Source organism: Hirundo rustica, chromosome 13, assembly GCF_015227805.2.
Source record: "Hirundo rustica isolate bHirRus1 chromosome 13, bHirRus1.pri.v3, whole genome shotgun sequence".
NCBI classification, from domain to species: Eukaryota; Metazoa; Chordata; class Aves; order Passeriformes; family Hirundinidae; genus Hirundo; species Hirundo rustica.
In genome coordinates, this window is record NC_053462.1 from 270,584 (window position 1) to 297,182 (window position 26,599).

Sequence of the window (26,599 nt, forward strand, 5' to 3'; positions counted from 1 at the left end):
CAGGCAACATTAGTACGCAGGTCTCCTCTGCATGGAAGGCTCTTATAAATAAAGCTGTCACAAGCTCTGCAGGAACATGTTTCCTTCTCAGAGCACTCCTCTGCATGGACAGCAGCAAACAGTTAACTCTGGAACTGCCATCACTCCAGTTTTTCAATGTAATTTTGCAAAAATTAAGTATTTATCTTTTCATTTAAAAGTATGTATAAAAATGGAATGACAGAACAAAGACTCATTAACTGTATTTAAGGGGTGGGTTTTTTGGGGGTGGGGTTTTTTTTGTTGTTTTTGTTTGGTTGGTTGGTTTGGTTTGGGTTTTTTGTTTTTTTTAATTTGTTGCAGTGCAACAGATTCTATTAAGAGCAAAATAGGAAAAAGTAACTGTAGAGTAACTGGGGGGAAAAAGGTACATACACATTATAAAACTTACCACATGTCTGCAGCTAGTCCAAGTGGTTCATAGTTTACAATTTCTGGAGCTGTAAGAAATATTTAATCAAACAGCAGCAACTGAGGTAACAAATTTTTACCAGGCTGCATTGTTTATAATTTTACAGCCCAAATAGGAGTTCAAGTTCACAGCTGTTCAGAAGAGATTATTGCAGAGTAACTTGGAGCATAATACAGCTCAAGAATAAGGGTAAAACAGACATTATATAGTAATTCTACTGCAAATTACAACAAATAACAATTTCAGCTCCCAAAAATGCTGCTGCCCCTAAGCATGAGCTTTTGTTTTGTACTTTAACTGGTGCCATTATAGCAAGTTTGTAAAGGCTAGTCAGAAAGAGCCCTTGAGGAAGAGATTGAAATTACTTGCCAGACTATATTGCTTAGCCATGTCAAACTATTATCTTTATAAGAAACGTTTCCTCATTGGAAAACAACCCCATATAAGACTGCATGCAAGAGAAAAGAGCAAGGATGAAATAAGTCGAAAAAAATGATCTGTGACAGCTATGTTTAACTGGAATATTAATTACAATTCTCTACTCAGCCCCGAAACAAACTCCAAAGTAGAAACTAATAGAAAGGAGTAGGATTAACCTAAAATCCAAGTGAGACGGATCAGAATTATGACCAGTGAAGAACAAAAAGAGAGCCACATGGAAAAATGTAAGGGGAGATGAGGGTACTCAGTAGGTGTACAGTGTGAGGTAGTTTTATTTACAAAGCAATGACAGAGATGCCCATATAATTACGTACTCATGTACCACACTGTAGAGATCTACTTACCCCAAGCAACAAGAAAAAGATTATAATTTCTATATGCAGAGTTTCACAATCTCAATCCTGAATTTACATCACTAAATATTTATTTAGCAGCAGCCAACTCTCACAGGAGTAGCACATATGGTTTACAGAAAGCACCTTTGCCTATTTCAGAAAAATAATGTAAACGTCTAGATTTAAGTGGCCTTGACAGAAGTAAGATTAAAACTACTTCTATCCCTCAATTTTTAACTTTGACGAGATGTCTTGACTTCCTCTGGAATTTGCAATATAAGACAAAGGAATGTGTAACTCACCTACAAATTCCGGAGTTCCAAATATGTTTTTAAAATCAACTCCATCTTCTATTTTGTGAGCCAGGCCAAAGTCAATGAGTTTGATGTGCGGAATAGGGATATTCTTGTCTAGAAGCATAATGTTTTCAGGCTAAAAATAACAAAAGATAGATCTATGTTATTAAAATATTAATATCTTGGAAAGTAACAGAGTTTTCAAGTGGTTTTTTTTCCTTTGCATATACATCACCATAAAACAAGAAGCACATACCTGTGGTTAACCATTTACAGTTCTTTTGACAGAGGGGGCAGGCAGCAGAAGCAGTTCTGGTGTTTGCAGACAGAATGCTACTGCCTGGCCCTGAGTGACAGCTGCACAGCACAACAGTTTTGCTGACAGCAATTTTACTGATTTGTTCTTGGAATTTACACTTCACAATATTTGCCCAGTTGACTCTACACGGTATTGTAAGCCAATGGAAGATGTTTTGTTAAATGCTGAACCTATTCAGGGAAGAAAAAACTAACTTCTCTATGAGACTAAATTCACAGCTACAACAAGGCCAGGAAAGATTCAGGATTTACCAGCTGAGCAGTCCAGAAAATGCGAAGAGTTGGAATCAGAGGTCCTAGATCATACAGGATAGCAAGCTATTGAAAGAACATGTGGCATTCCTCACAGAATTGTAAGAAAAAGCTGAAGCTTGGACTGTGAAATCAAAACTAACATGTTTAACCACAGACTTAACTTTTTTACCAGATACAACATATTCCATAAAGTTCTTTCTTCAACTAAATTTCTTAGCCTTAGCTACTCTCTACCATGGCCCGAATTCACAGGTTTCAGTGTAAACTACGAGTTCAATTTATCTCCCATGATGAGCTTTAATGCATTAATCTGTCATAACTTAATCACAAGTTCAAGTGCAGCAGTGAGAGAGTCTGATCCCCTGCTGGCAGCTGCCTGGCCTTTCCACAGCAGAATCTAACGTGGAAGTTGCTCCTGCCAGAGCTCTCAGTCAGAGCTGCACTGGGAAGCAGAGCATATGAATAATTTAGTCTCATAGTCATTGGAACAAGCATATTTTAGCCTCAGGGTAACAAGTCTGGTTTTCTTCCATGGATCTAGGGCATATATGTTCACCATAGACACATAATATAAGCTTCTTTGGAACAGATAGAACAGACTGAAGTGGAAAAAGTCACTATCACTATCTCTTGGAGGACTGTTTTATTCCTTAAGTGGTATAAACCATTGTAGCTCCACTGCAGCCAATGGAGCCCTGTCAAGTGCTGAGATAATGATGAACCATACTCCATCTAATCAGATCACTGCTTAAAGATACATGTCTAATTTAACACTTGTTAAACTTCACACCCAGTCCTTTAAAACCCAGGAGAGTTATTAAGTGAATATATATTAGGTCATTTGATAGTCACTATCAGTTAAATGATTCTTTACTTATGCTTTCTGATTTCTGCCTTGCAATTCTTGCAACATCTTCATTGACCACCTGACATTACCGGTATTAAATATCAAAATTAGCAGCTACAGATCAGCCAACGGCTAAATCAACATCTCTACCTTTAGATCAAAGTGAGCAATTTTCTTAGAGTGAAGGTAATTCACACCATCCAAAATCTGCTTAATGAACCTGGTTGCTTCCTCTTCACTCAAAGATTCCTTCTGTGCCAGGAAGTCAAAAAGTTCTCCTCCAGAAACCCTGCAAAATACACCAAAAACCATCCAGTTATCTCCTGCACTGTAATCCATAAAGTAAGTGTAAGCAAAGAAAATTAAAGCAGCAAAGAATTTCAATACAGTTAGAAAAAGTCTACTCCTGTAGACAATTACGAGTTTTGTGTTCTAGTCCCAGGTGTGCCCAAACTTCCTGTTGGCTTCAGCTCTCTTCCCTGTAAATTAAAGACTGGCTTTTCCATTGATGCTGCAAGGATTACAAAGGACCAGACCCAGAGTTAAATTGTTTGCTGAATCCCCAGACATGCACCTCTTTCAAAAGGTCAACTTGAACACTTCAACTGCTATTTTTCAACATTTTCATTTTGTATGAACAAGTTGTAAGAGTCAACAACTGCTGAAGAATTACTTTTCTTAGTGGTTGCCATCAGAACCTGAGGTAGTATAATGTGCCAACAGTACCTCTTTTCTTTCCAGAACAGCCATTACCCTATTCTACTACAGATTCTTGCCTAACATAACTAATAGGAAAGGATATCTTTGGTGCTGAATTTTTTAAGAAGAAAGCTGATTGTAGCAGGCTGGAAGGTACCAAAACCAGTTTTCTCAAATCAAGGAAGTGCTCTAAGTAACTATGAGTTTTCACATCAAAACTGAAATCCATTCTACCTTTAGTAATATCTAAGACTTTATTTTCATTTCTGTGCCTTCTACTGAGAGTCCCAGTGCTATTTTTCTGTTTATCTGAAACAAGATGACCTAAATATTGAATTAGGCATTGTTTGCAGCTATTATTCATGATTATGTTTACATTAATTGTTGCCAGTTCACAATCGTTGGGGGCACCCACAAAACAGTTGTTACTCTTGGGCGCTGGTGCACCACCACCTCGCTCAGAGTGCAAGCAAAGGACCTGAGAGATGCTACAGTCATTTTGGAAAACAAGCCCTTGCTCCTGTTGCCCAATGAACTGCCTGTCAAAGCACTGGCAGGTCAAAATGCTTTGAGTTCCTCAGGTGCTGTGAGTCACAAACAAGTCAGATCACACTGAGTTCTTCTGAGGTCTTTGGGGAATCACTCCTCTGACCCCAGGCTCCTACACCACACTGGCAGTGACAACATGGTGATTCCCTACTCTGCCTCTTTCAAAGGAAGCTACTGTCAACAGCTACAAAACCTACAAGGACAAGTCCACCTCAAGCAAGAACAGCATGTCAAAAGCCACAAAGACATTGGGTTTGTGTCTTAGCTTCCCCTGCTGTTCCCGTGGGTGACAACACGCCTTGATGTTCCAGAGACTTACACTGGGCATAGTGACTTGCCCATTGATTATTGGGGTTTTTTTTTCACACCTCTCACATAGTCAGGAACTTTTCTAAGCAATGTGAGGATTCCTCACCTGGGCAGAAGTTACCTCCCTTCACCTAGGCAGAAGTCACTTGATGCTTTAATTGTTACTACTAAATGGCTGGCAAACAAAAATTGGCTTATATGACCCAGAAATATGTTGCAGCTTCTGTCTTTGACTGCTACATTGTCCTCCCTATTAATCTCAGTTATTCAACCTGTGAGACTATTACTTGATCTCTTGGTTTTCTTTTCTAGGTGACACCTACCAAGGGTCTCAGCACTACCAACAACCTTTCTGGACAGGTTTTGTTGTACCCTGTATGACAGAGAACACAGTCTCCTTTCCATATTGTAGTAGGTTTAGAGGCCTTTGCTCAGTAGTGCAACAATTGCTACAGACTACTGTGACAAACCAGTACAGAAATCTGTAGGAGAAGCCTGGTAGTTTCTTGGTGAAATCTGTGTATAGTGAGCAAGCAAGTCCCATTTATTTAACAATTTCTGTTTCGAGTGCACTTAAGCAATCACCCCCAGCAGACACTCCATCCCATCCGCTCATCAGGAAGCCAGCTGGACCGGGATACGTGCTTGTACTTCTCTACAATGTAACCATGTAGGCAAACTGTTCTCTCTTCCTCTTTTACCCTGCAGAATCTCCTTGGTGATTGTTTCTTAAACTGGACACTTTAATCTCCCTTAGGCCAGATGACAGCCCAGCTCCAGTCCTGCAAAAGCAGGTTCCATTTCAGGAGAGCTCCCAGGCTGAGCCCCTTTGGCAGAGCCCTTCAGCTCAGGGTGTTCAGGATACCTTCCTGCTTGGAGGAGACTGGCAGCTCCCTTCAGAGCAACCTCCTTTGCTACACAAGCAATGTCAGAAAATAGTTCAGCTGCCCAGACTGAAGCTACTGAATTCTCACTTTCTCTTGGTGCCACAACAGTGGCCAATTAAACCAGCTGGGTCAGGTGCTCAGGGTACACCAGGGAGTTTGCCCCAATGGCAACCTCACCAACATCCTGGGCACCCAGCTATGCCCAAGGCATGACTGAAGAAACTGCAGTCTGCAAGAACGAGGATCACAGGATATTTACTTGAGAGCTCCTTGACGTATTTTTCCACTTCTCTTTAGTTCACACTAACCTTGAATGAGGCTAGGGAGGGGGCTTTCCAAGCTACAGAATACAGCATAAAATACAGCATAAAAGTAAAGGAAACAAGCAAACAAAAAAGATTCTCGAAGCCTCTTTGTTACTTTATCAACAAAAGACTCCCTTCGACAATAACCACATAAGCATTTCATTTTCTGAAGATCAGAGATAGGCATACATAGGCATACTAATCTCCAGTCTCCTGAGATATAGCCTAAAACATTGGCCTAAGCTGTAGAGATCTTAAAAGAGTAATCTAAAGGAAAATTCTAAAGTAGAAGAGATGTGATGATTTTTCATTAACAAAGACTCAGGCTTTAAAACCAGGCTTCAGTAAACTCTACCAAGAGAGTGGTAAACAGTTTACTGCAAGATCATTCTTATCCAAGTTATACACCTGAATTCAGAGAAACCCTCAAGCAGAAGAGGTTTAGCAATCCCAAAAGCCAGCCATTATGGAATCCCACAAAAAACCCACACTTCAAGCACTTATCCGTTTGCAGTAAAACACTCATAACTGCATCAAGTTACATTTGAACATCCAGGGAGGTTTGCACCTGCAAATGCTCATTTCTCAACTGTTACAGAATTCCTTCCTCTGGTTCCATCTCTTTCCCTTTTACCCTGTCACCATGGAAGTAAGCAAATGATACCTTTACTTTTCCTTTGAAGTCCAATAAAAGACAAACAACAACACTGCCTTACTTCTTGGACAGAACTGTTTTGTGTACGCAACCCTGAGGCTTACCCGTGGAGGAGACACTGGTGTATCAATTCAACCTCCTCTGGGCTGCTTCTGCTAGGGGAAAGTAGGCTCCAGGCAGGGCCCAGGACACAGGAAACAACCCCACAGAAAGCTGTGGGGAGCAAGTCCCTGGACAATGTGCAGAAGGAAAGAGAAGCTGTGTACCTGCCAAACTGCACTTCACAGCAATGCACCTGGCACTGCTCTCGAACAGGAGAACCAGCACCTGCAGAGCTGACCCCTCTGAAAAGAGGAGATGATTTTGCCAGCACTGTGAGTATGAGAGAAAGTCAACATTTCAGATGAATCCTCTTTTAAACACCAGGGCAGCCTCTTCAATTACCCAGCAATACTGGGGCCATTCTTTTGAAGCTGAAGTTCACTGTAGATTGCCATAAGATTGGTTGGCCAGGTGCTGTAACACTTACTTTGATAAACAGCAGGGAATATGAGACTCTCATGAGACCAGGGTATCAGAGAGAAAGAGATCATCTATTTACAGAGAGAATTTAATTATCTTTATTAGCAATTATCATCATCTTCAATTTGTATACAGCAGCTGAATGCAGATGCCTTAATTAGTCGAAATTCTGTTGCATGCAGACTTTTACAAACTGCAACATGTTACAGCCTGATAAAAGGACACACAAAATGTTTCAGGCCACGTGAGGACAGGAAAAAGCAGGAGATAATAAAACAGGAGGTTGCTTTAGCTCAAAGTAGTCACCAGTGAGAAAGAGCAAGCTCCTTCCCTGTCTTCCAAAGCTTGGCTACAAATACCAACATTTGGCCGTAGACATATATTTCAAAGTTAACAGATGCTCGTCATCACTCATATGTGATCTTCCAGCAGTCACACTAATCTCCAGGAATGTTCCCTGGCCTAAATGCTGGCTCCCCTAGAGAGTTCCCTCAGGGATAAAAGCCTCATTGCCTGGATTCCATACACAAAGTCCAGGCTGGTGTCCTAGGGAAATATATGGCCGACCTAACTTCAACCATAATGGCTGTATTTCTTGCCCTGTGAACACTGAAAAATTGCATCATTTTGCATGTAGGAATGCATAGGTCCACTTGTCAGTGGAACCTAAATGGCAGTGGTTTGTCCCCTCATATGGTGGCACAAAAGTAAACAGCTTTTCTTCATTCCTATCCTGCTGCTATTCATCCTCAACAGTCAATGCCCAGGGATCAAAAAACTCTTTTCCCTCACCCTCCTCTCCTTTTTTCTCTAGCTGATCTAAATAAGGAAAATAGGGGAGTAGTGAGAACGGCTACGAATTTTGGAAAATGCGTGATGGACTCACATGTATTAAAAGAGATGAAAGCAGGAAGAAAAATGAAATGCTTTTCTTGAACAATGAGCATTAAGCGGCCACTTGTACTTCCTCCAAGGTTCATGTCAGGGCAGCCCTAGGCAGACATAAGGTAATCACTCCCATAGTAAACTGTTTTCAAGTTGGCAAGATTCCCTGGCTCCGTATCAAATTACCTCAGCTGGTGTTCAGGTGAACCTGTATCCCCAGGGCACATGGATAAACTGGGGGCCTGTTTGCCACCAACATTACTCAGTGCTCATGCCGGGATCCGTGAAGCCTGAGAATGCAACACCTGCATTTCTCAGTGCCCCTGTCCTCCAGCAGCCTCTGCAGTGCTCTCTGCTTTCTATTCACCTCAGCCATCCCAGCAGGGAAGAGCCCTTACTCACAGCTCCAGGATGAGGACCACGTCTGTCTTGTTCTCGTAGATGTCGTGCAGCTCAACGATGTTGGCATGCAGGATCTGCTGCAGAATGGTGACCTCACGCTCAATCTCCTCCCGGCTCACCCCGCGCCGGCTGGCCCGGCTCTGGCGCTTCTTGATGAACTTGGCAGCATATTCCATCCCTGTGCTTTTCTCTCGACACTTCTTCACTATAGCAAACTGGCCACTGAGAAGACAAGGAGACAACAAAAACTCTCTTAAGGCTTTTACATGACAGCTTCCCAAATAAGCCAGTCCTACACAAAGCTTGATCCTGCAAGCCCTGAGCAGCACTGCTGAGCACTACTAAGCTTGTTCTTGGTACAAGAGTGAGGACTGTCAAGACTCTGCAGTCAAAGGCAGTGGAGCAATAACAAGGTAACCTCCTACTGTGTCTGAAATTTAGCAAAACCAAACAATGACTGACAAAAGGAGTTAAAACCTCTAAAAAACAGTTCATGTTTAAAGGAGTAAGATCTGCCTCAAAAGGTTCAAGTTACCACTACTTCATTCAGTAATGCTTAAGACATTTAAGTCTGCAATACACCACTGGGCATTCTGACAGAACACACACATGCTAAAATATTTGTCTTAAGAATAGTTCCTAGAAAAGAACTCAAAGTAATTTGAATTCTTTGGATATGCAAAACTGGCTTCCAGTAACCAATTTTCAAATTTAAAAAAAATGTTTATTCATATTTATGCATTTACTTGATAATTTGGCTGTAAATATAACTAGAGTAAGTGCAGGTTTCTCACTGCACCTCAAGGACAAAGAACTTCCCACTGAACCAAATAGGACAGTGGCTGCATTAAGGTTAAAAAGTATGTACTTGCAATTTGTTAAAAAAATTTTCCTCACCATGGCTCCTAATGTAGTCCAACTGCAAAATTCCCACCTTATCTCCTACGAATTGGCAGATCTCCAGTCCCAGAATACACATTTAGTATCAGATACTTCCTTATTCAGGACATTATATTCAGACTTGGAAGGAAAAGACTCATCTTGCAGGTAACCATAAGCTTTAGCTACTGTGATTTTATCAGACAGGATCTCTTTATAAGAATCACAAACAAAGTCATTAAGTGCAGCCCCCCATGACTACACTGTATAAGCACTGAGTTGGTCAACAGCAATTATATCATTCACGGGCTCAGTAAATGAGAAATGCAAGTACTGTTGATATTTAAATTATGCAGCATACACAGCAATAATACTCAGCACCTCATTAGAGCTGTACTTGGTGCTTCATTAACACAGTCATCTGATTGGAGCCTGTTTTAAACATACAAAGGTGAAGAAATTAAAAATTAAGGCTGTCACTTGGTACTCAATTGCTCTCAAAGGCTCCCACCCTTTGGCAGAAGCAGCCTCTCATTTCAGTGTTCAAACAAATACCAGGCAGCCTGACATATTTTTTAGGCTTTCATTTTCATACAGATCTTAAACCCTTATCAGGAAGAGAGGCAGGAACAGATGGGACAAGTGTAATTATCACTTTAGGAATAATCATTCACAAATGGAATTGAGACTGTGGCCATTTGTCACTTGCTTTAAATGATTCATATTTCTCCTGCTTCTATTATTACCTGCAAACTCTAGAGAAATTCCCACTACAAAATCCCCAAACTTGCCTTTAACATTCTACTGAAAGAGTTTGTTTTGTAGTGCTGAGAGTTGCTTGTGCAAACATCATAGGTTTCATGTTTTTCTTGTTTGTTTGATCATATTTGCAAGACGTGCCTCTTGCTTGGTTCAGACTTTCTGATGAAACATGGTAGTAATGTTCCTGTGCTTGTTTCCTTGAATCCTCTCTAGGGACAAATTTTGTTAAAGTTCAGGAGAAAATATGTGCTTATGAGTGCTGATTATGGGAACGAACACAGTCATTTTTGCATTTAGAAATTCCAGTGATACTGTGGATTTTGTACATTTCTGTTTATGCGAATGCTTACAAAAGTAAAAATGTCACAGCATAGGAATTCCTGTCTTCGCTTTTGACATAAATAATTGTCCCAGATTATAACTATTAGCGTACCAATTCCCTTGTAATCTACTATTGCTCCCCTGTGTGGCCACCAACACACACTGTTGCTGCTCCTGTCCTAGTCTTCATGCCATTTCCCATCTCCTTTAAAAACAGGCTTTTGGAGACACGTCTTTAGCGGGACAGTTTGGGACTGAGGAGAAGAGGTTGCAAGCCACAGGGAAAGACACAGATGCTCAATTTCCTAGCCTTCAACATTTAAGACGGTTACAATGCAATTACCAATTAATAGCTCCTGGAGGCCCATTCAGCTGTGAAACAAGAGGATGCCTCACAGGCATTTTATAATCCTAGTCAAAACACTTTGGATTTCTTGTCAGCTACAGAGATTCTAAGGTAAGGAGCAAGATAACAATGGTTTTGTGCCTTCTCATGTATCTGCATTCAGATCATAAGAATCAAACTCTGTCAGCTTCCAAAACTTTTGACCTAGGCTAGGAAAAAAACAGAAGAAAAGCATGTCCCCTGACACCTAAATTGTCGGCACTGAGAAATTAAGCCATTGAGATAATTTCCCATGGGGCATTTGTACCTGATCGTAGACTTGAAACTAAATTTCACAGTTCAGATATCCAAATTTCATCCAAAAGACCTTGCCAGAATTCTTGGGGTTTGGTACAGCACTGAAATGAAGATGACTTGGATCATGAACAGAAGTATTTACAACACACAGGATAAGCTCAGAGGCTGACACTTCTGGATGGAGCCTACCTGGACCTCAGTAAAGCCTTTGGCACTGTCCCCCACAGCATTCTCCCAGAGAAATTGGCTGCACATGGTTTTGACATTGGTCTTTGAAGTATTTTCCAAATTTAAGGACACTACAATTCCTAATTTCTAAAATGGTTTTTTTCCAAGAAGTTACATTTGTTCCTTCCAGTAATATTTTGGACAGCTGTGCAACAGCCTTGTCACACACTGAGCATCCTCAATTGTGGATACAGCTCACGAGTATGAACAATAGCAGCTGCATCCTGTCAGTAGTAATGTAATTAGGTACAACATCAAATCTGTCCATCAGTAATGATGGAATTTATCCCAGCAATGAAGACAACCTATCATTTGCATTGCTGCTATCATGTTGGAGGTTTGTCACTGAATAAGAGCACAGAGACAATATAGACAGAGGCTGGTTTTGGAGTCTATTCTCAGAAGCATGCTTTAGAAGAGCACAAGTTCAGCTCATTCAATCACCATGCACTTCAGGAGATGTAGGAGTGCATTTTTACACAAGTACAATAGAGTAAATTACTCTATTTAAGGAAAAAAAAATTCCGTTTACCTTTGAACATATAAGGAAGCCAAACTAGAAAGTTCTGTGCCCTTTTCATCAGCATAGTGCCAACATAGAAGCACCTTTTGGGCTTTGGAAATGATTCCCAAAATCTAGAGCTGTTTCTGTTGGCAGTCTGACAATAGAACCCTCCTTGATCCTTCTGTATTTAAGGAGCACAAAGGTGCTCTGGGATTTTTAAGGTGTCTTAGCAAGGTGTCAGGGGCTTCTCTGACATCTGTGCTCGGTTTTTTCTTTTGTTTTTGTATTGTTTGTTACTTTCAGCTTTGATTAAAACCTTTGCTTTACAAAACACACTTGAAGAGCCATCTCGCAAAATTACTTTAAGCCATTTCTCTGCGAGGTCTGGCCCCTCAGAGGTGACGGACCTTCGTGGGGTTTATCACATCGGACCCCACGCAAGATTCCATCAAGGAGAGGATGTGGAAAGGATATGGGAAGAGAGAAGCTGGACAATCCAGAATAACAGGGCAACTTCTTGCTCTTTGTCAAAGTTTCCTGTTCATGCTGGTTCTGGAGGGTAATGCTCTGGGGCAGAATGTCACCTGAGAGCAAGAGCAGTGCAGCTGCCAGTCCAAAATGCCCCAGTGCCCAGCAGTGCTGCTACTCCACAGCTTTAACATAAACAGAGCCCTTAAGCAACTGCTTGCACAGGCATAGGTTTATTCCAATCTTCCTCTGATGTTCCTGAAACACTGCACAGCTCAGGAGCTCTTCTCAAAACACTGAAAATAGGTAAGCAAAGTACTGAGATGACAGTACAGGTCACCTGCCTCCAATCAGGCTTTATGAGGCCTGAGTGGGGAGAAGTCAGGAATCTGATTCTGTCTGTCATTTGAGAAGAGCAAACCATTTCTTCTCCAAGTACCAAACATATGCTCCCTTTCTGCATGTTCAGTCTATTTCTTTATGTCCTGTTCATATTCAACTTCATTTCATTAATTAAAGCATTCTAAAAAATATGATGATGATTTAGTCATTAAAACCTGAAATTCCCATAAAAGACATGATATATGTGAACACGTTGACAGATACACTTCAGACTGAAATATGTTTTCAACAAGTTCTTTGAAAAGTAAGTGAACCTGGCAAAGGACAGTGCTCTGGCATTCTGCCAGACAAGAGGTGACACAACGCCCTATATGAGGCAGGACAATTTACTCAGGAATAGATTTGCAAGGGATTTTAGGCAGCCTCCCACTGACTTTAACACTAATAAAGTTGCTACACACTTGATGAAAAGTAACACCTTGGTCCTTCTGTACCTAATTTCCCCAAATGTGTAAAATACAGGTAATGCTGCTGGAAAATGAAATAACATTATATGGGGTAAGGATACAAATTAATTTCATGCCTCTAAATATCACTAGAAGTGCAATTATAATAATTAATATTTTATTCACTAAGTGTTCCTGCACAAAAATACATGACCTGAAAGGAGGCCAAAATAAAACCAAACAGGACCTAAACCAGTCTTTAACTGCTTAAATTCACAGGCAGTACTATGAATGCATGCTAGTTTAAAAATATATTATGCAATCACTGTGTGTACACACGAGTTAATAGACATAAACACAAGCACAATAATAGTGTTTAGCCAATCTGAGCACAGGGATTCTCTGCATTCAAGGCTGGCATGTTTAGTTCAGCAGAGATGGTAATTCATTCTCAGTTACATCAATTGCTACTATGTCACAGGTTTTGTTCATCATGCCTTTTTGCCACTATTAAATGAGGATTGGGTTTAACTGGTCTTCTCAAGCTTAGAAAGTCTGCATCTTATTATTTTTCCATCTTTTTCACCCCTATTTCATTTTTCTTCAGAAAAAAAAAATATACAAATAAATTTTATCCATTTATGGTTGCATTTTTTGCTAACTTTCAAAGCAAAGCCCTAGAGAATTCTTGTTGAATTCGAGGAAAAATATTTTTTGGCCTTTTTTTTTTTTCAAGTGATTATAGCAATTGCTCAACTATAGTTTTATTAAGCTAAATACTCTCTTCCCTCTTTGCTTACACTTCAGAGATGACTTCTGCTATTTGTAACTCCACTGAGTGCTCTTCCCAGCAGCGAGGACAGGATTCTGCTTGGAACAGCACTGAGAATCCATTTTTATGCTTTTAATTCCTTTATGAAACACAGATCAACAAAAGCCCACGCAAAGTTCACAAAATATATGCATAAAAACACCTTGCTGGAGGGTTTTTGCAGGAATTCTGTAGTCACACAAAAGTCTTCTGTAAATTACAATTATTTACAGTTCTTTTTTTTTTTTTTTTAATAGACTTTTTGTTTTAGATTAAACCAGGATTTTGGTACTGCAGAAATTTAACCTAAGCAGTAAATAAAATGGAAGTCAAATAGCACAGTATTTATAAAGAAATTAGAGTAGGACAGCTGAAACAGCAAATCAGCAATACTATGACAAGGTCACCAAAGGGAAAGAATCTCACTGCTTCTGTAAGGCTTTATGGAATAGAACAAAAAAAAGCCACCAAAATTTCTTCTGTTAAATACTCTGATGGCACCTCTTGTAACTTCACAAAGGGTTCTAAAAATAAAACTGTCACAAATGCCACTGTACTTCTGCTTAAGAAGCTTGCTTGGTTTATTTGTTTGCTTTTCTCTTCCCCCAAAACAAAATGCAAAGGAAGTGGTTACCTCTCCTAAAGCAACTACACAAACCTAAACTACCAGATGCCAGATTATAACAGAATGATCCAAAACTTTTTTAAAAAAGGCATTTAACAGGAATATTGCTGGACTACTAAAAAGTAGTAGAAAGAAAAAAAAAAAAAATCAGCCTCAACTTTTAAACACGCTGGTATTTTCACTCACAGCTCATGTTTTACTGATTGTGTAGTGCTCTAGAGCACAGTGACTTTGGGGGATAAGTTTTGATATTCCTGAAGGGAAGTGCTGAGGACCTTTGGACATATCATGTCTCTCATAAAGTCACTGTCTGGCACCTTTCATCCACATCTCTCTAAACTCACACAAAGGTAACCGACATACCCTGACCCAAAGGTGATCTCTGTGTCCAGTACCAGAAAACAGTCAGAAGAATAGAAGAATATGGACTCTAAAAAAAAGGATCTGATTTACTGGAATAAGTAAAGAGCAGTTCATTTGAAATTCGGAGTTTGATAAATCTAATGCTTCTGAACAGTGCTATGAATTATTACAAGCTATCAGTAACACAGTTAATACCTTAAACACCTTGTGGGATCCTTAGCCAAGAGTCACAAGGAATTGTGCCATCTACTGAATCATCAACAGCATCTCCTGAAACTGTTCAATGTTTTTGAAAACCTCCCAGTCCCGCAGTGGCCATCAGTGTGGCTCTTATCAGCTCCTCCTGAGACTGGAGGTACAGTCAGCAGGGAGAGAGCACGAGCCCAGCAGTTCTGGCAAGTTCCCGATAACCTGGCAAGTTTTTGTGTAATCTGAAGCTCAAGAATAAAATGCACATGATGAAAAATCTTCCCTGCTTATCAAAACTAGCTTTTGGATTGAGTATCAGTGCTCGGAGTGGCAGTGAGCAGAGTGCAGAGAGCCAGGGAAGGTCACAGCTGACTCATGCTTGCAGGAATAGCTGATCTGATAAGCTGCTCCTCTTGCCATGTGGAGCAACAACAAGGCAGACATGACGTGCATGAGGAAGGTTAGCACACTGCACCTGAGTGTGTAAAGGTCCAAATCCACCTAGATACTGACTGAGAGTAATAGACCTGGAGTGGAGCACTATTATGGTCAAATAGTTAATTGATTGTTCTCCTTCCCCACGTATCAAACAGATAGAAACTATGCTGGCATTTCATTCAAGATTTAAGGAAATTATCTGTAAGGCCAAAACTGCAAAGGGTTGCTGAAACTCCCATTTCACTGCTCAGCTATTACAACAGATCTTCACTCTGGTTCAAACTGCTGGTGTAGTGTTAGCAAGGATTAACAAATGTCACCTGAGATAAATTAAGCTTGACCATCAGACAGGTACCTGCGAGCTCTGTTCTGCATCAGATGTTAACAATTTGTCCAGTGCTTTATCACTTTGAGCTGCACTCTGTTTATTTCACATGCATTTTTACTCATAATTAGTATTTTTTTCATTTTAAAAGTATGAAATTAATACTATACAGAGTATATTTTCCCAGCTGTTGAAGTTTCCATCTGCTTTCTACTGCAATGCAAAATGGAAAAAATAGTTTTATTTTTACAGAAATGGCAAAACAAAGATTGGGATGAATATTCAATGTCTTTTTCCTGGGATTAATATTCTGCTTAAGATTCAGTGGTTAAATATATTAGAGAATTTAAGATTTGTGGGCACTACCACAGAGGTCATTCATCTCTAATTATACTCTCAAAGCCAGACATGGACTGAGGAGAAACACTGAGATAATTTCCATCATGAAGAAGGATGTTGATGATAAGGTATGTGTGAATTTGTTACAAAGTAAGGCCAAGGCTAGCTCTTCTCTGTTACTGTAGTTAGAGCAACTTTGTTATTAGGAAAAAAAAACAAACAACAAAACCTCCCATCTTCTCTGCACTTCGTGCAACAAATATTTCATTTTGGAAACAGTTGAGGTAGCATTGAAAACTGATAGGGAAACCTGCTAGAAGGACTAAAAAGAAAAAAATCAAGAACAGTGATCGTATCAGACAGCTGATAACAATCACAGTGATTGTGACCAAGTACCAGATGTCAAAGCTGTTTCAGCAAAAGATTCATATACATGAAACCTGACATAGAAGATTTGTAACAAGAAACATTATCAGAAGTGCTGGGTAGTCCTCAAGAATTAAATTAACATTTTGCATCAAACACAAAGACCTGCTTTGTGTGTGTTGAAAAATAAAGTAATCCAAAGATATTCTTCAAAATCTAAAGAAATAATTCAAAGTGCAAACTATCAAAGAACAGAGCTAAAGTTCATGTCTGAGAAAGCACAGTACTGAGCAATTTCTACAGTTAGAATAAAAACATTCTTGGTATGAAGATACTGTGTAGTGTGAGTTAAGGGTACCCTTCCCAGCTTCTAGCACAGCACCTCTGTTTAGCATGGAGGGTTCAACTAGCTCAGGGCCGTGACTTTTTTATCCTAGATGTCCATGTTCCTGCTGTACAAAGAACACCTGGGTTATCTCTGCTTTTTTGTTTTCACTACATAAATAAATACCTAGTTACACTGTCAGAACAGCAACTGGTGCCAGGCTCCAAGGTCCCATTATCACTGGTAAAATGCTGCATTTGTCCTTTAAAGCTTCACCCAGAAAATGTGGTTTCTCTTTTCTCAGAGCTGATCCTCCACACACAAGCACAGAGGAAGCAGGAACTTGTAGCTGGAGATGGGGAACTACAGGGAAGCATAACAAGCCATAGAGGAAAGATGGAGCTTGGCTTTAACCATGAAACCACAGCCCAGGTTAGCAGGGGCTGAGAAATTGAAGGCTCAATTATGCCCAAACTAATCACCAGAAATCACAGCGATTATTTTCAGCATGAAGGCATTGACTGGCCCAGGAGATGAGGGATGAGCACAGCTCCCAGTTACTGAGGCAGACAAGAAACTGGAGTGGCAGGTGGTAAGGCTGGCCCACTCTGTGGAGGAAGGCAGAGCCCCTTCCCTACAGTGAAAAGACAACAGTGAAGGAAAGGAGGAGACTTCCATGACCAGAAATATCACTCCAAGGTTTGTCTGTTTTTCTCTGATAAATGTGAATCCTTGCATGCTGCAGAGCTGAGCTGCAGGAGCAGGACACTGGCCCAGGACAGCAGTGCCAGGCTGCAGGAACACACTTTCTCAATGGCCACTGTCACAAAACACTGGGAAAAGCTCCATGATATTTTCTACCCTCAGCAACAACCTGACACGCAAAAGTGACACTGCCCAGAAGTCACAAATGTCAACAGCTTTCACAGCCTGGCTGGCACCACATTTAGGTAATAGATTAATGACTCTATGGTACATCCTTTTATAAATCACACTGCACATCTCAAATTCCGGTACCTACCATCACCATCAGTGTTTACTAGTAGAGCTGGAAAGGGCTCCTGCACCTTTGTATAACACTTTTTGTTCAGTGAGCTACAGCTACCCATCCAAAACACAACAACTGAAACATTATATTAAAGGTTTTCCAGTGAGCTTTATTGCTGCAGTGAGCTTTATTGCTGCAGTGAGCTTTATTTCCTGGAAACTATATCCCTAGCTCAGCAGGGCAGTTCTTCTTTCTCTGCCCTTGATTTAAGACTTTTCCATTCTTGGTTGTCTCCAGCTGTCACCACCCTTATCACAAGAACCAGCAGTTATTTCACCTGCTGCATATTTCCAAGAAAAGTTAGTCTTCACTTCATATTTTTCAAGGAGTATTTCCAGTGATTTGGCATGTCATTAACATCCCTGCAAATGGCTTAGGCCAGGACTCTCCTCAAAACAGCCCAAATTGTTAAAGCTGTATTATCTCTTTATAATGTTGAAATTTGCTTCAGAGAGTCCTCTTTTTAAGCTTCCTTTCAGCTATGGCTCAGTCCCCACAGACTTGAAAGTGACTGATACTATCTTGAGGGAAGCAACACAATTATATATGCATATTTGAAGTATTGCACACATTCAGCATAGGCCATGCTAAGCTTCCCAAACAGAACTGCTGTAATGAATGAGGCCATCAGCAAGTTGTCTCTAATGCCACATGCCTGACAGATTGCCCCGTGTGTGTACCCTTTGGAGAAGTTGAGCAACAGAAGTTGGTACAAGATTAATATTTGAAAGACTGAGGGAATGCTGGAGCTAAACAGCTGGTCAGAGCACACAGCTACAACCATGGAAAAGCTGCTCTATTCTCTGCAAAATGCCTTCTCTCACACTCCTGCCCTGGCATACGAGAACCGCATTGACAGCCCCCTCCAAGCTACTGCCAGCTCTGCAGGGACTCTGAGGATGATCTGACCGGGCAGTGCCCACCCACACTCTCCGTGTGCAGCGTTTTACACGGCTGAAGCTGGGGAGCTTTGCTGGGTCACCCTCAATGCTACACGATGACAGGAAGTGCCTCCTTTCATCACCAGACCAGAGAGTTCAGCCTTTGCAGTCTGTGGTGGGAGCATCCTTCCCTGAGTGCTGTGCAAAGACTTTCAGATAAACAGGTGCTGGCTCTGTCAGTGAGATCCTCTATTTTATCTCATGGCTGAATCCCAGCTAGAACAGCACTAGGCCTGTGTTAACAACTAGTTTTGTTCTTAAGAAGTAACAAACTCAGAGTGGAGAACAAGAACAGGACAAACTCTTCACAGATGTTGTTTGAAAATATTTGGTGACTTCTGCTGGCAGAATTATAATAAATGAATCCTTTAACCTACCTCTACCTGTCAGTAACTAACAGCTTGTTGCAAACTGAACTAATAAAAAGTATCTACAGGTTCTGTAGATGCATCAGTCAGCATTGGAAAAGATCAGTCACTGCAATCTGTCCAGCACGTTAACTTCCTTCTAACTAAGCAAGATACCATTTGTCACTGGATCTTATCAGTAGTTACTGGTCAGAGATAAAGAGCCATGACAACCCAGTTGACACTGCACATATAACACACAAAACCTGTAAGTGAAAATACACTGACTAAGACAGTGTGACATTATACATACAGCCTGAAGAGAAGGAGGGCTGCTGTGACCATACAAACTTTGACTAACCTCTCAGGCTGATTCAAGCAGCAATGGCCGGCCTTTGCCAGATTGTTTCAGCTACACTTCTCCATTCGAAATCCCCAATATCCATCATCTTGGAGAATGAGTTCATCATCTCAAAAGATTCCCAAAACCAATTCAGAAACCAAAGTAAAAATAAACTACTCAGTCTCTAGTTTCTCACTTTAGTAGTTTGACTGTTTAACCTAGGGTCTCCTAGGTTAAAAAACACACCTCTTACACCCTACGTACACACACACAGAATTTCATTACTGCTCACAGTTGTCAGGTTTTCACTGTCAAACTGATACTCTCAGTACTCGGCAATACTTAAAAGTAAGCAGTCATAGGAAATTCAAGTTATGGCCTTCCTGAGAAGGAAGGGAATGGAAAACAAATAAACAAACAAACCTACCTCTACCCCTCTCCCCTTAAAAGAAGTCTTTTCAATAACTCTGAAGATGAAATAGCTGAGAGTGAAAAAAAAAAAAAAAAAATTTGGCAGGGACACAGCATCAACTGAAGCGTTTTCATGGAACTCATTACTGGCCCTTAAAAAAGGGTGATGGCACATATACAGTCGTTTATCAAAACCAACTGCCAGACATAGGGAAAGAAGCCAACCTGTGTATAGCCCTAATTTTAGCTACTTGCATATTAAACCAAAAAACATTAGAGGGTTGGACACCGAAGGGAAACCAGCCATCCTCACTAACCCAGAGCACTGTGTGTTGCTCAGTGACTAGGGGAGTCTTGTGGTATCCAGTCCACAAACCCAGCAGTGTTTAAGGAGGTGCTCAGGCTAAGCATGGTAAAAGTTGGTAATCCCACCTATAATTAATAACTGCGGATAAGCCTTTATACATTAAAAACAACACACAAGCATTAACCAGTCCAGATGAAGATTTGAGAGGTAAAGTTTTTCAGGAATACATGCACCTTTTTTTGCAGGCACATATAAACATGTGATGTCAGTGCTTGGAGCCAGCTGAAAACAACAGTGCTGTGGAGTGCTGTTCAAAACACCAGGATAAGTGAAAGTGCCATCCCTGTTGTGACAGCACCACAGGCTCCGGGTTCCCAGGTGGCTCCAAGAACAGGCACGTGAACTCAAGCCTAAAGCACAGACACAGGTGACACCTATCTACAAAAGGCAATACAAACATACCTTTTATTATCCTAGTTGCAAGAAAAGAAATGGGAAAAACAGTTAGCACATTTAATCTAAAACAACAACAACAAACAAACAGACAAAAAACTACAAAAAAGTCCCATCCAAAGTCCAGTCTTTGTTAAGGTGTGTGTTGCTACTGTAGTATATTGTAACTGATCTAGGCTGTCACATAGATGGAAGTAGCAAATATCCCCATGTGTCAGCTTTTAGAATCATGCGCTGTCACCTATAGGACCTTACCTTCCCAGCTCTTCGCCAATTTCATAAACATCCTCCACCTTCTGTTGCTTGAAGAAAGCCATACTTGGTCTTTCATTGATGCTCAAGGATGATGCAACTAGAATATTAATGAAGAATGACATTCATTACATCTTGCAAGAGGCTAAGTCTCACTAATACACATTTGTGGTATAGGCACTTTGGATCCATTGCAGCTCAGTCATGGCCAAAGTTGCCACTGACAATCAAAATAACTAATTCAGCAGTCTCAGCCAAATAGTGAGGGTTCAAATCTGGAAAGTGACGAGCACCTTTAAGTGAAGGTGATTCTTGGCCACCACTGATGTACCCAAGAACACACCTGACTAGAAGTACAGAACACACCAAGAAACACAATCGTGATGAAAGTGTAATACATGAGATAAAAATTTGTGCTAAAACCAAAGTAATGTAGTCTAATAAAAAACCTGGCATGAAGAGTTGTCTAGGAGACGCATATCCCAAAGGATCTCTGTCCACAAGATTCCGTTGAAACCAGCCTGAATATTCATCTGGGAGATGTGTATTCCAGGGGATTTTTACTGGAAACAGCAAAAATATCCATCTGGGAGATGTGTATTCCAGGGAATCTTTACCGGAACCAACATGAATATTTGTCTGGAAAGATTGCATCCCAAAGAAACTTTACAATAAAGCGAGAGACATGTCTCAACACGTAAGACAAGACCACCGAAAAGAAGGGACCCCCTCGAAAAGGATTGAGAGAGTATAAAAGGAACACTCTGATAAATTGTATTTCGTGAAACATGGTGAAGCCTGTCTCACCCAGTACTGTTCGCCTGGCACAGTACCGAACTGATTTTTGCTTGTGGCTTTTTACAGCTGTATTTTTATTATGGAATAAATTCTTTATATTAATCAAATTGGCGATCCATGTATTACAAAAGGAAAATGAATTAATAATTCGACACAGTTCTGGACAATAAAGCCTCCACACTACACTAAAGAGAACCAGCACGAGAATTAGCATTACAGACTCCCTCCGACAGATCCTGAACCAGAGAGACCAGGAGGCAGAGCTTCCTTTTACTCAGGTGAGGCAGCACAAAGTACAGGAGCTTCTCAGCTCCTGAAGTACAAAGACAGGACAGCACACAGACATTTGAATTGCTGCTGGAAAAAAATGCTGTGATTCCATCTCGAGAGCTTTCACCACATCTTCCATGACACACAGTAGGTGTTTCCAATGGGAAGAACACCAGCAGCAACTGCTGCAGGTGTTACTTCGTGTAACTGTGCAGTTTGTTTCCTGAACACAATCTTTTAAGCTGATAATCTCTGTGAGCTTTGAAAATACGAGCTTCACACCGGTGCACTGTAGCATCTGTGCTGCTTCTGGATGAGGAGAAGATGAGCACTCACATAATTCCCTGGGATACACCTCCACAGCAAAGATGTTATGGTAACAGAATAGATTTGAACAGAATAATTGGCCAGTAAGGTCACGACCCATTTGTTGTTCCCTGTGGAGATGAACACCGGCACTATGCCCAGTGGCCCAAATATCCACTGTTTAGAACAGAACATGTAAAATAACTGTAAGGTTTCTAGCACCACAATAAAATCTAACTACATTCAGACATATAGTTATTCTCATACATCTCTACACTCAACAGCATATCTTGTCAATGTAATGTGCTTTAGTTTATGAATCCCAGATGTTGCTTCCTTCAGATGCACTGAGGACTTCCAAGTTTCGTATCTCTACACAGCCCCTGTATATTTTTAAATTGCAGTCATTGGCATCTGACTGGTGTGTATTGTGAAACATCTTTCACAAGCAAAAAAAGCTCAATTTTGATCCTTCAGAAATAAGTTCAATTCAGTGCTGAAAAAGATTCAGCAGACCTTTAAAACAGGACTAAGTATCAAAGAGCAATTGCAGTATGCCTGTCAAACTGAAAGGCACACAAATTGAAGATTTTTCTACAGCAAAAGCAGGTATCATAAACAGAAAATACACTGTAAAAATCTAACAATTCCTCAATACACACCCAAGCTGTCATCATTCACTCACCTCAGAAAAAAGATTGGTTGCTTTTTTTGCACCAGCCCTTTTTACAAACTACTGGCTTCTACTACAGGAGTGGCAAGAGCAGCATTGCTGGAGTTCTGCGCTGCACATGAAATGGCTCAAGGCCTCTGAGGCTGCTGCATTTCTATTAGCAAACCTGCTCAAACCCCAGTTTCAGAGCTCTGTAATGGAGAAAAACATGCCTCCCTTGCTCTCCTGTGTCACAGTGCTTTAGCAGTGATCTCTCTTGTCAGGCTATCCAAGGCAAATGAGAGAAACCACACAGGTTATGACACTGAAGCCCAGGGTAACCATCACACTATTAAAATACATTGTAGAAACCAACACTTGCCTTGGTGAGCATGATGCACTGCAATGTGTATTATTTTTTTTCCACTTTCTATCATGGCTTTGTCAATATTTTCATAGTTTTTCAAGGTGAAGCCAGGTGAACTGTTCTGTTGCTCAGTAATTTCCTTCCCAAAACCATGGTCATGCCTGTGACGAAAATGTCTATTTTACTTCTCAATGAAAATAAGCAACTCAAATTTCACTTTGTAAGCAAATTACAAAGTGATTTATACAAAGTGAAGAATACTTGAAGTATTCTTCAAGTAACCTTTCTTAATCTCACCAAAAGATCACTGACCACTATTGCTCAGAGCTTGAAACTACAGTTAATAAATGCTTGAGTCATATTTACAAGAATGAGGACATCTCTGAGCTATTTGCTCCTTACTAAGTTTATATAATATTGCTTGCTATTGTTCAAAACAGAATTTTCTGAAGTGTTGGCTGCATTCAGCCTTCCCAGACTTCAAAAAAGCAAGCTGTCATGGGTTGGCACAGTTTAGTTTTTAGTTAGGGAGGAATGAGGAGTGTTTTTCCCTGTCAGGACCTTGGAATTGTTTTAGAAAGGACAGGGACCTGTCAGAAGGCTAGTTTGAGATACTGGCATCTGCTTTGACCACTGAGAATGTTAAATGCCACTTTGGGAAGTACTCCTATAAATCCTAGTTCATTCAGGTCAGCCCCTTTTCCTCCTGGTCAGCTGAACAGGTACCATCGAGTGGGGCCTGCTGCTCTCCCACCCCCTCTGGCAGGGAGCTGGCCCGGAGGCTCCCTTTATTATCTAATAATAAAGATTATTAGAAGGAGGGATTGAGAATGTGGACATTTTTAACCAGACTTCTCTGGGATATACTACAGAGAAATGGGCTGTTTCTTGTAACATCTTAATGTTGTTTGGGGGAATGCTGGTTCTAATCAAATTAGGGATTGATATGATTGAGATTTAAGTGAGAATCTCAAAGCCCCTCACTCCTGGGGTAAAAAGAGATCTCAGCCTTTGAGACAAAGATGATTTTTAGAGAGAAAGCGATTTGAAGTCTCTATTTCTTTTGAGATAGAGACAATTTTAGAGATAGAAAAAGAAAATCCTTGTTTTGTACTAGAAGAAACATTCTTAAACAATACCCCAGATACACTGAGAGGCCCATGAGTAGCCAGAAGAAAGGGTGCTAAGGGGTGGGACTGCACAATCTGCAATAATTCCAGGCGGTTGCAGATTTGTGGCATTGGGAGGCACTAGACTGTTGTAGTCTTGTGGTGAGTGTCCCCATGGTACTCTAGAGAGACTCCTCTCCCAAAGTGACGAAAGATTATGTTTAAATGGTGAAACTGACTGAAAATCACAGGCTGTGTCTCTCTATGTTGTTTTGTAAGAAAGTTAACAGTTTGTAGGGGGAGGGAAGAGTGTTTTGAAGTTTCATTCTGTTTTGTTTTAGGTGTTTTTCAACTTTTCTTTTCCATTCTTTTAGTGTGTGTTAATAAAACTATTTCTTTATTTTTACGCTTAAGCCTGCTTTGCTTTCTCCTGATTTTCTCCCACAAAAATCACTAAGTTAAGCCACTAGATAATTTTGTGTTTCTGCCTGGTTTTTTTGAACTAAAACCATTACACAAGCAAAGGACAAAGCCAAGCCTTACTGAAAACCCCAAACCTTTCAGTCACCCTGAATTGCAAAATTATGCTCTGAGTACATGCAAAAGTCAAGTACAGGTAAATGCCCAAGTAATAAGAGATGCTGCTGAGACTTGCCCAAAGATTGTAAATCCCTCAAGCTGACTATTCGCTTCACCAAAATCCAAGGTTGTAAACATGTTTATAAACAACATTAATGCAAACACACCTAAAAAGCCATTGTTTTAAAAAAGAGTTCATTGCTATTTAGAGGAGCAAGTTAAAAAGATTGCTTTGAGAGTGGGGAACCCACCCAAATGCATCTGCAAACTGTCACTTAATGTTTGATTGACAAGTTCACTTATTTCCCAGCATCCTGCAAAGAATACAGCTGATTCTGCAGGTGCACAGAATCTATGCAAAAATAACCAGGAAATTCTCATCCCTTCTGCTGATCTCTCAACTTACACCCATTTCTGCAGAGGTCAAAGCAGTAAGTTAAATCATCCACAAAGGATCCATTCAAGCCCAGAGCCTTGCTTTCGAAGGTTGAAGAAAAAACTGTTGCACAGTATTCAGACCCCCAGTGGTACCTCTGGTATGTTGGTGTTTCCCATGTCTACCACTTCATGTTATCCTATCCTGCCTTCCACAGATCTCTCTCCCTGGCTTTCACCCAACAGTCACACTTAGCAAATGCCCAAAATAGATCATACACTTGATGACTCAAAGCAACTGTCATTGGCACAGCACAAGGGGGTAAGTCCTCAAAAGATAGTCTTCACATGCTTAAAATTCATCTGCAACAGAAGTGCCATTTCACAAGCATGAATGTTGCCCTTCTCAGACAATATACCTTCACCTTAGGAAATTAAGGTGATATCATTTTCAAAGATTTCTTATACTACAAGGGTTTTGTTGGACACCATTTACAAGTACAGAGCACAAGTAGAACAAAGCAGGAATGAGAGCTTTTTTTTTTTTTTTTCTTTTCCCTAGTCAGGTGGTGATTTTTCTGTTGGTGGCCAGTGAAGGCAGGCAGAATTAGAGATGGACAGACATTCATCTTGGACTCAGACAAAAAAGTAGTTCAAGATCCAAGGAAAGAGCAACTTTGTTTTCCTGATACACACCTTATTCTAACATGTCAGGGGCATCTCCCCCCCCCTCCTCTTCACAGTGAGCATTTTCATATGAAGACCAGCTTCTACTCAGCATTTATATTGCTGTGTTTCCATAATGACACTCCATAGCACAGTATGGTACATATAGTTTAGTATAAGAACATAATTCTTCACCTTTTATTGTTGTATCCAACTCCCCTTAACACAGGGCAAATACCACAAGGCAGCAAAGTATTGCTTATCTCGTGTGAATGATTTTACTACAAACATGGAACAAAGCTGTAAAAAACCCAGAAATAGGATACAAGCTCTGAGATGGCAGTTTCAGGCACTAGAAACACATCCTGCCTCATCTCTTCACATTCTTCCTAAACTCTGCCCTACCATGAAATAGGATCATACTTAACCTAAGAAATCACAGTTCCCCAGTGTGATCTAAGGCATATATTCAAACACACATACTTTACATCAGTACAGTCCCTGGATAAAGACATTCTTAATGCAGTACAGAAGGGCCTTTTTCATGCAGCTTATGCTGTGTGCAAAGGACATTGATCTACAGAAACCCACTCTTCTGTAGAGAGTGACAGAATCCCTCTCAAGAGGAGCAGAAGAAAGTTCTGTATGTCTCCTCTAATGAAGTTTTCCTTGCACAGGTAAGTTATTAGCCTGTCATTGCCAAATTATGTGACAATCAGTGACTGGTCAAATCAGTGACACGTAAAACCCAAGATAAATGTCCTCCCACGAGTGAACAAGAGCAGAATACAGAAATCAGAGGTGAGAACAAAAACTGTTGAACCACTTCCCTTGCCAACAGCCT

General features: G+C 40.6%; 1 protein-coding gene across 5 annotated transcripts in view; it reads right to left on the reverse strand.

The window, feature by feature from the left end:
* Nucleotides 1-26,599, reverse strand: part of DAPK2 (death associated protein kinase 2) — a 42,393-nt gene that overhangs the window by 13,722 nt on the left and 2,072 nt on the right. For 2 of the 5 annotated variants that reach the window (XM_040077615.2, XM_040077614.2), the window contains exons 1-6: nucleotides 21,083-21,211; nucleotides 20,637-20,733; nucleotides 8,157-8,378; nucleotides 3,094-3,232; nucleotides 1,530-1,659; nucleotides 431-479 (exon numbers count right to left, since the gene is read on the reverse strand). In XM_040077615.2, coding sequence (XP_039933549.1) covers nucleotides 431-479; nucleotides 1,530-1,659; nucleotides 3,094-3,232; nucleotides 8,157-8,378; nucleotides 20,637-20,733; nucleotides 21,083-21,089 — 644 coding nt within the window. In that variant the 5' untranslated portion in view covers nucleotides 21,090-21,211. Of the gene's footprint in view, nucleotides 1-430; nucleotides 480-1,529; nucleotides 1,660-3,093; nucleotides 3,233-8,156; nucleotides 8,379-20,636; nucleotides 20,734-21,082; nucleotides 21,212-26,599 lie in introns of those variants that run through there. The other 3 variants (XM_058422399.1, XM_040077611.2, XM_040077612.2) reach the window with 3 other exon arrangements.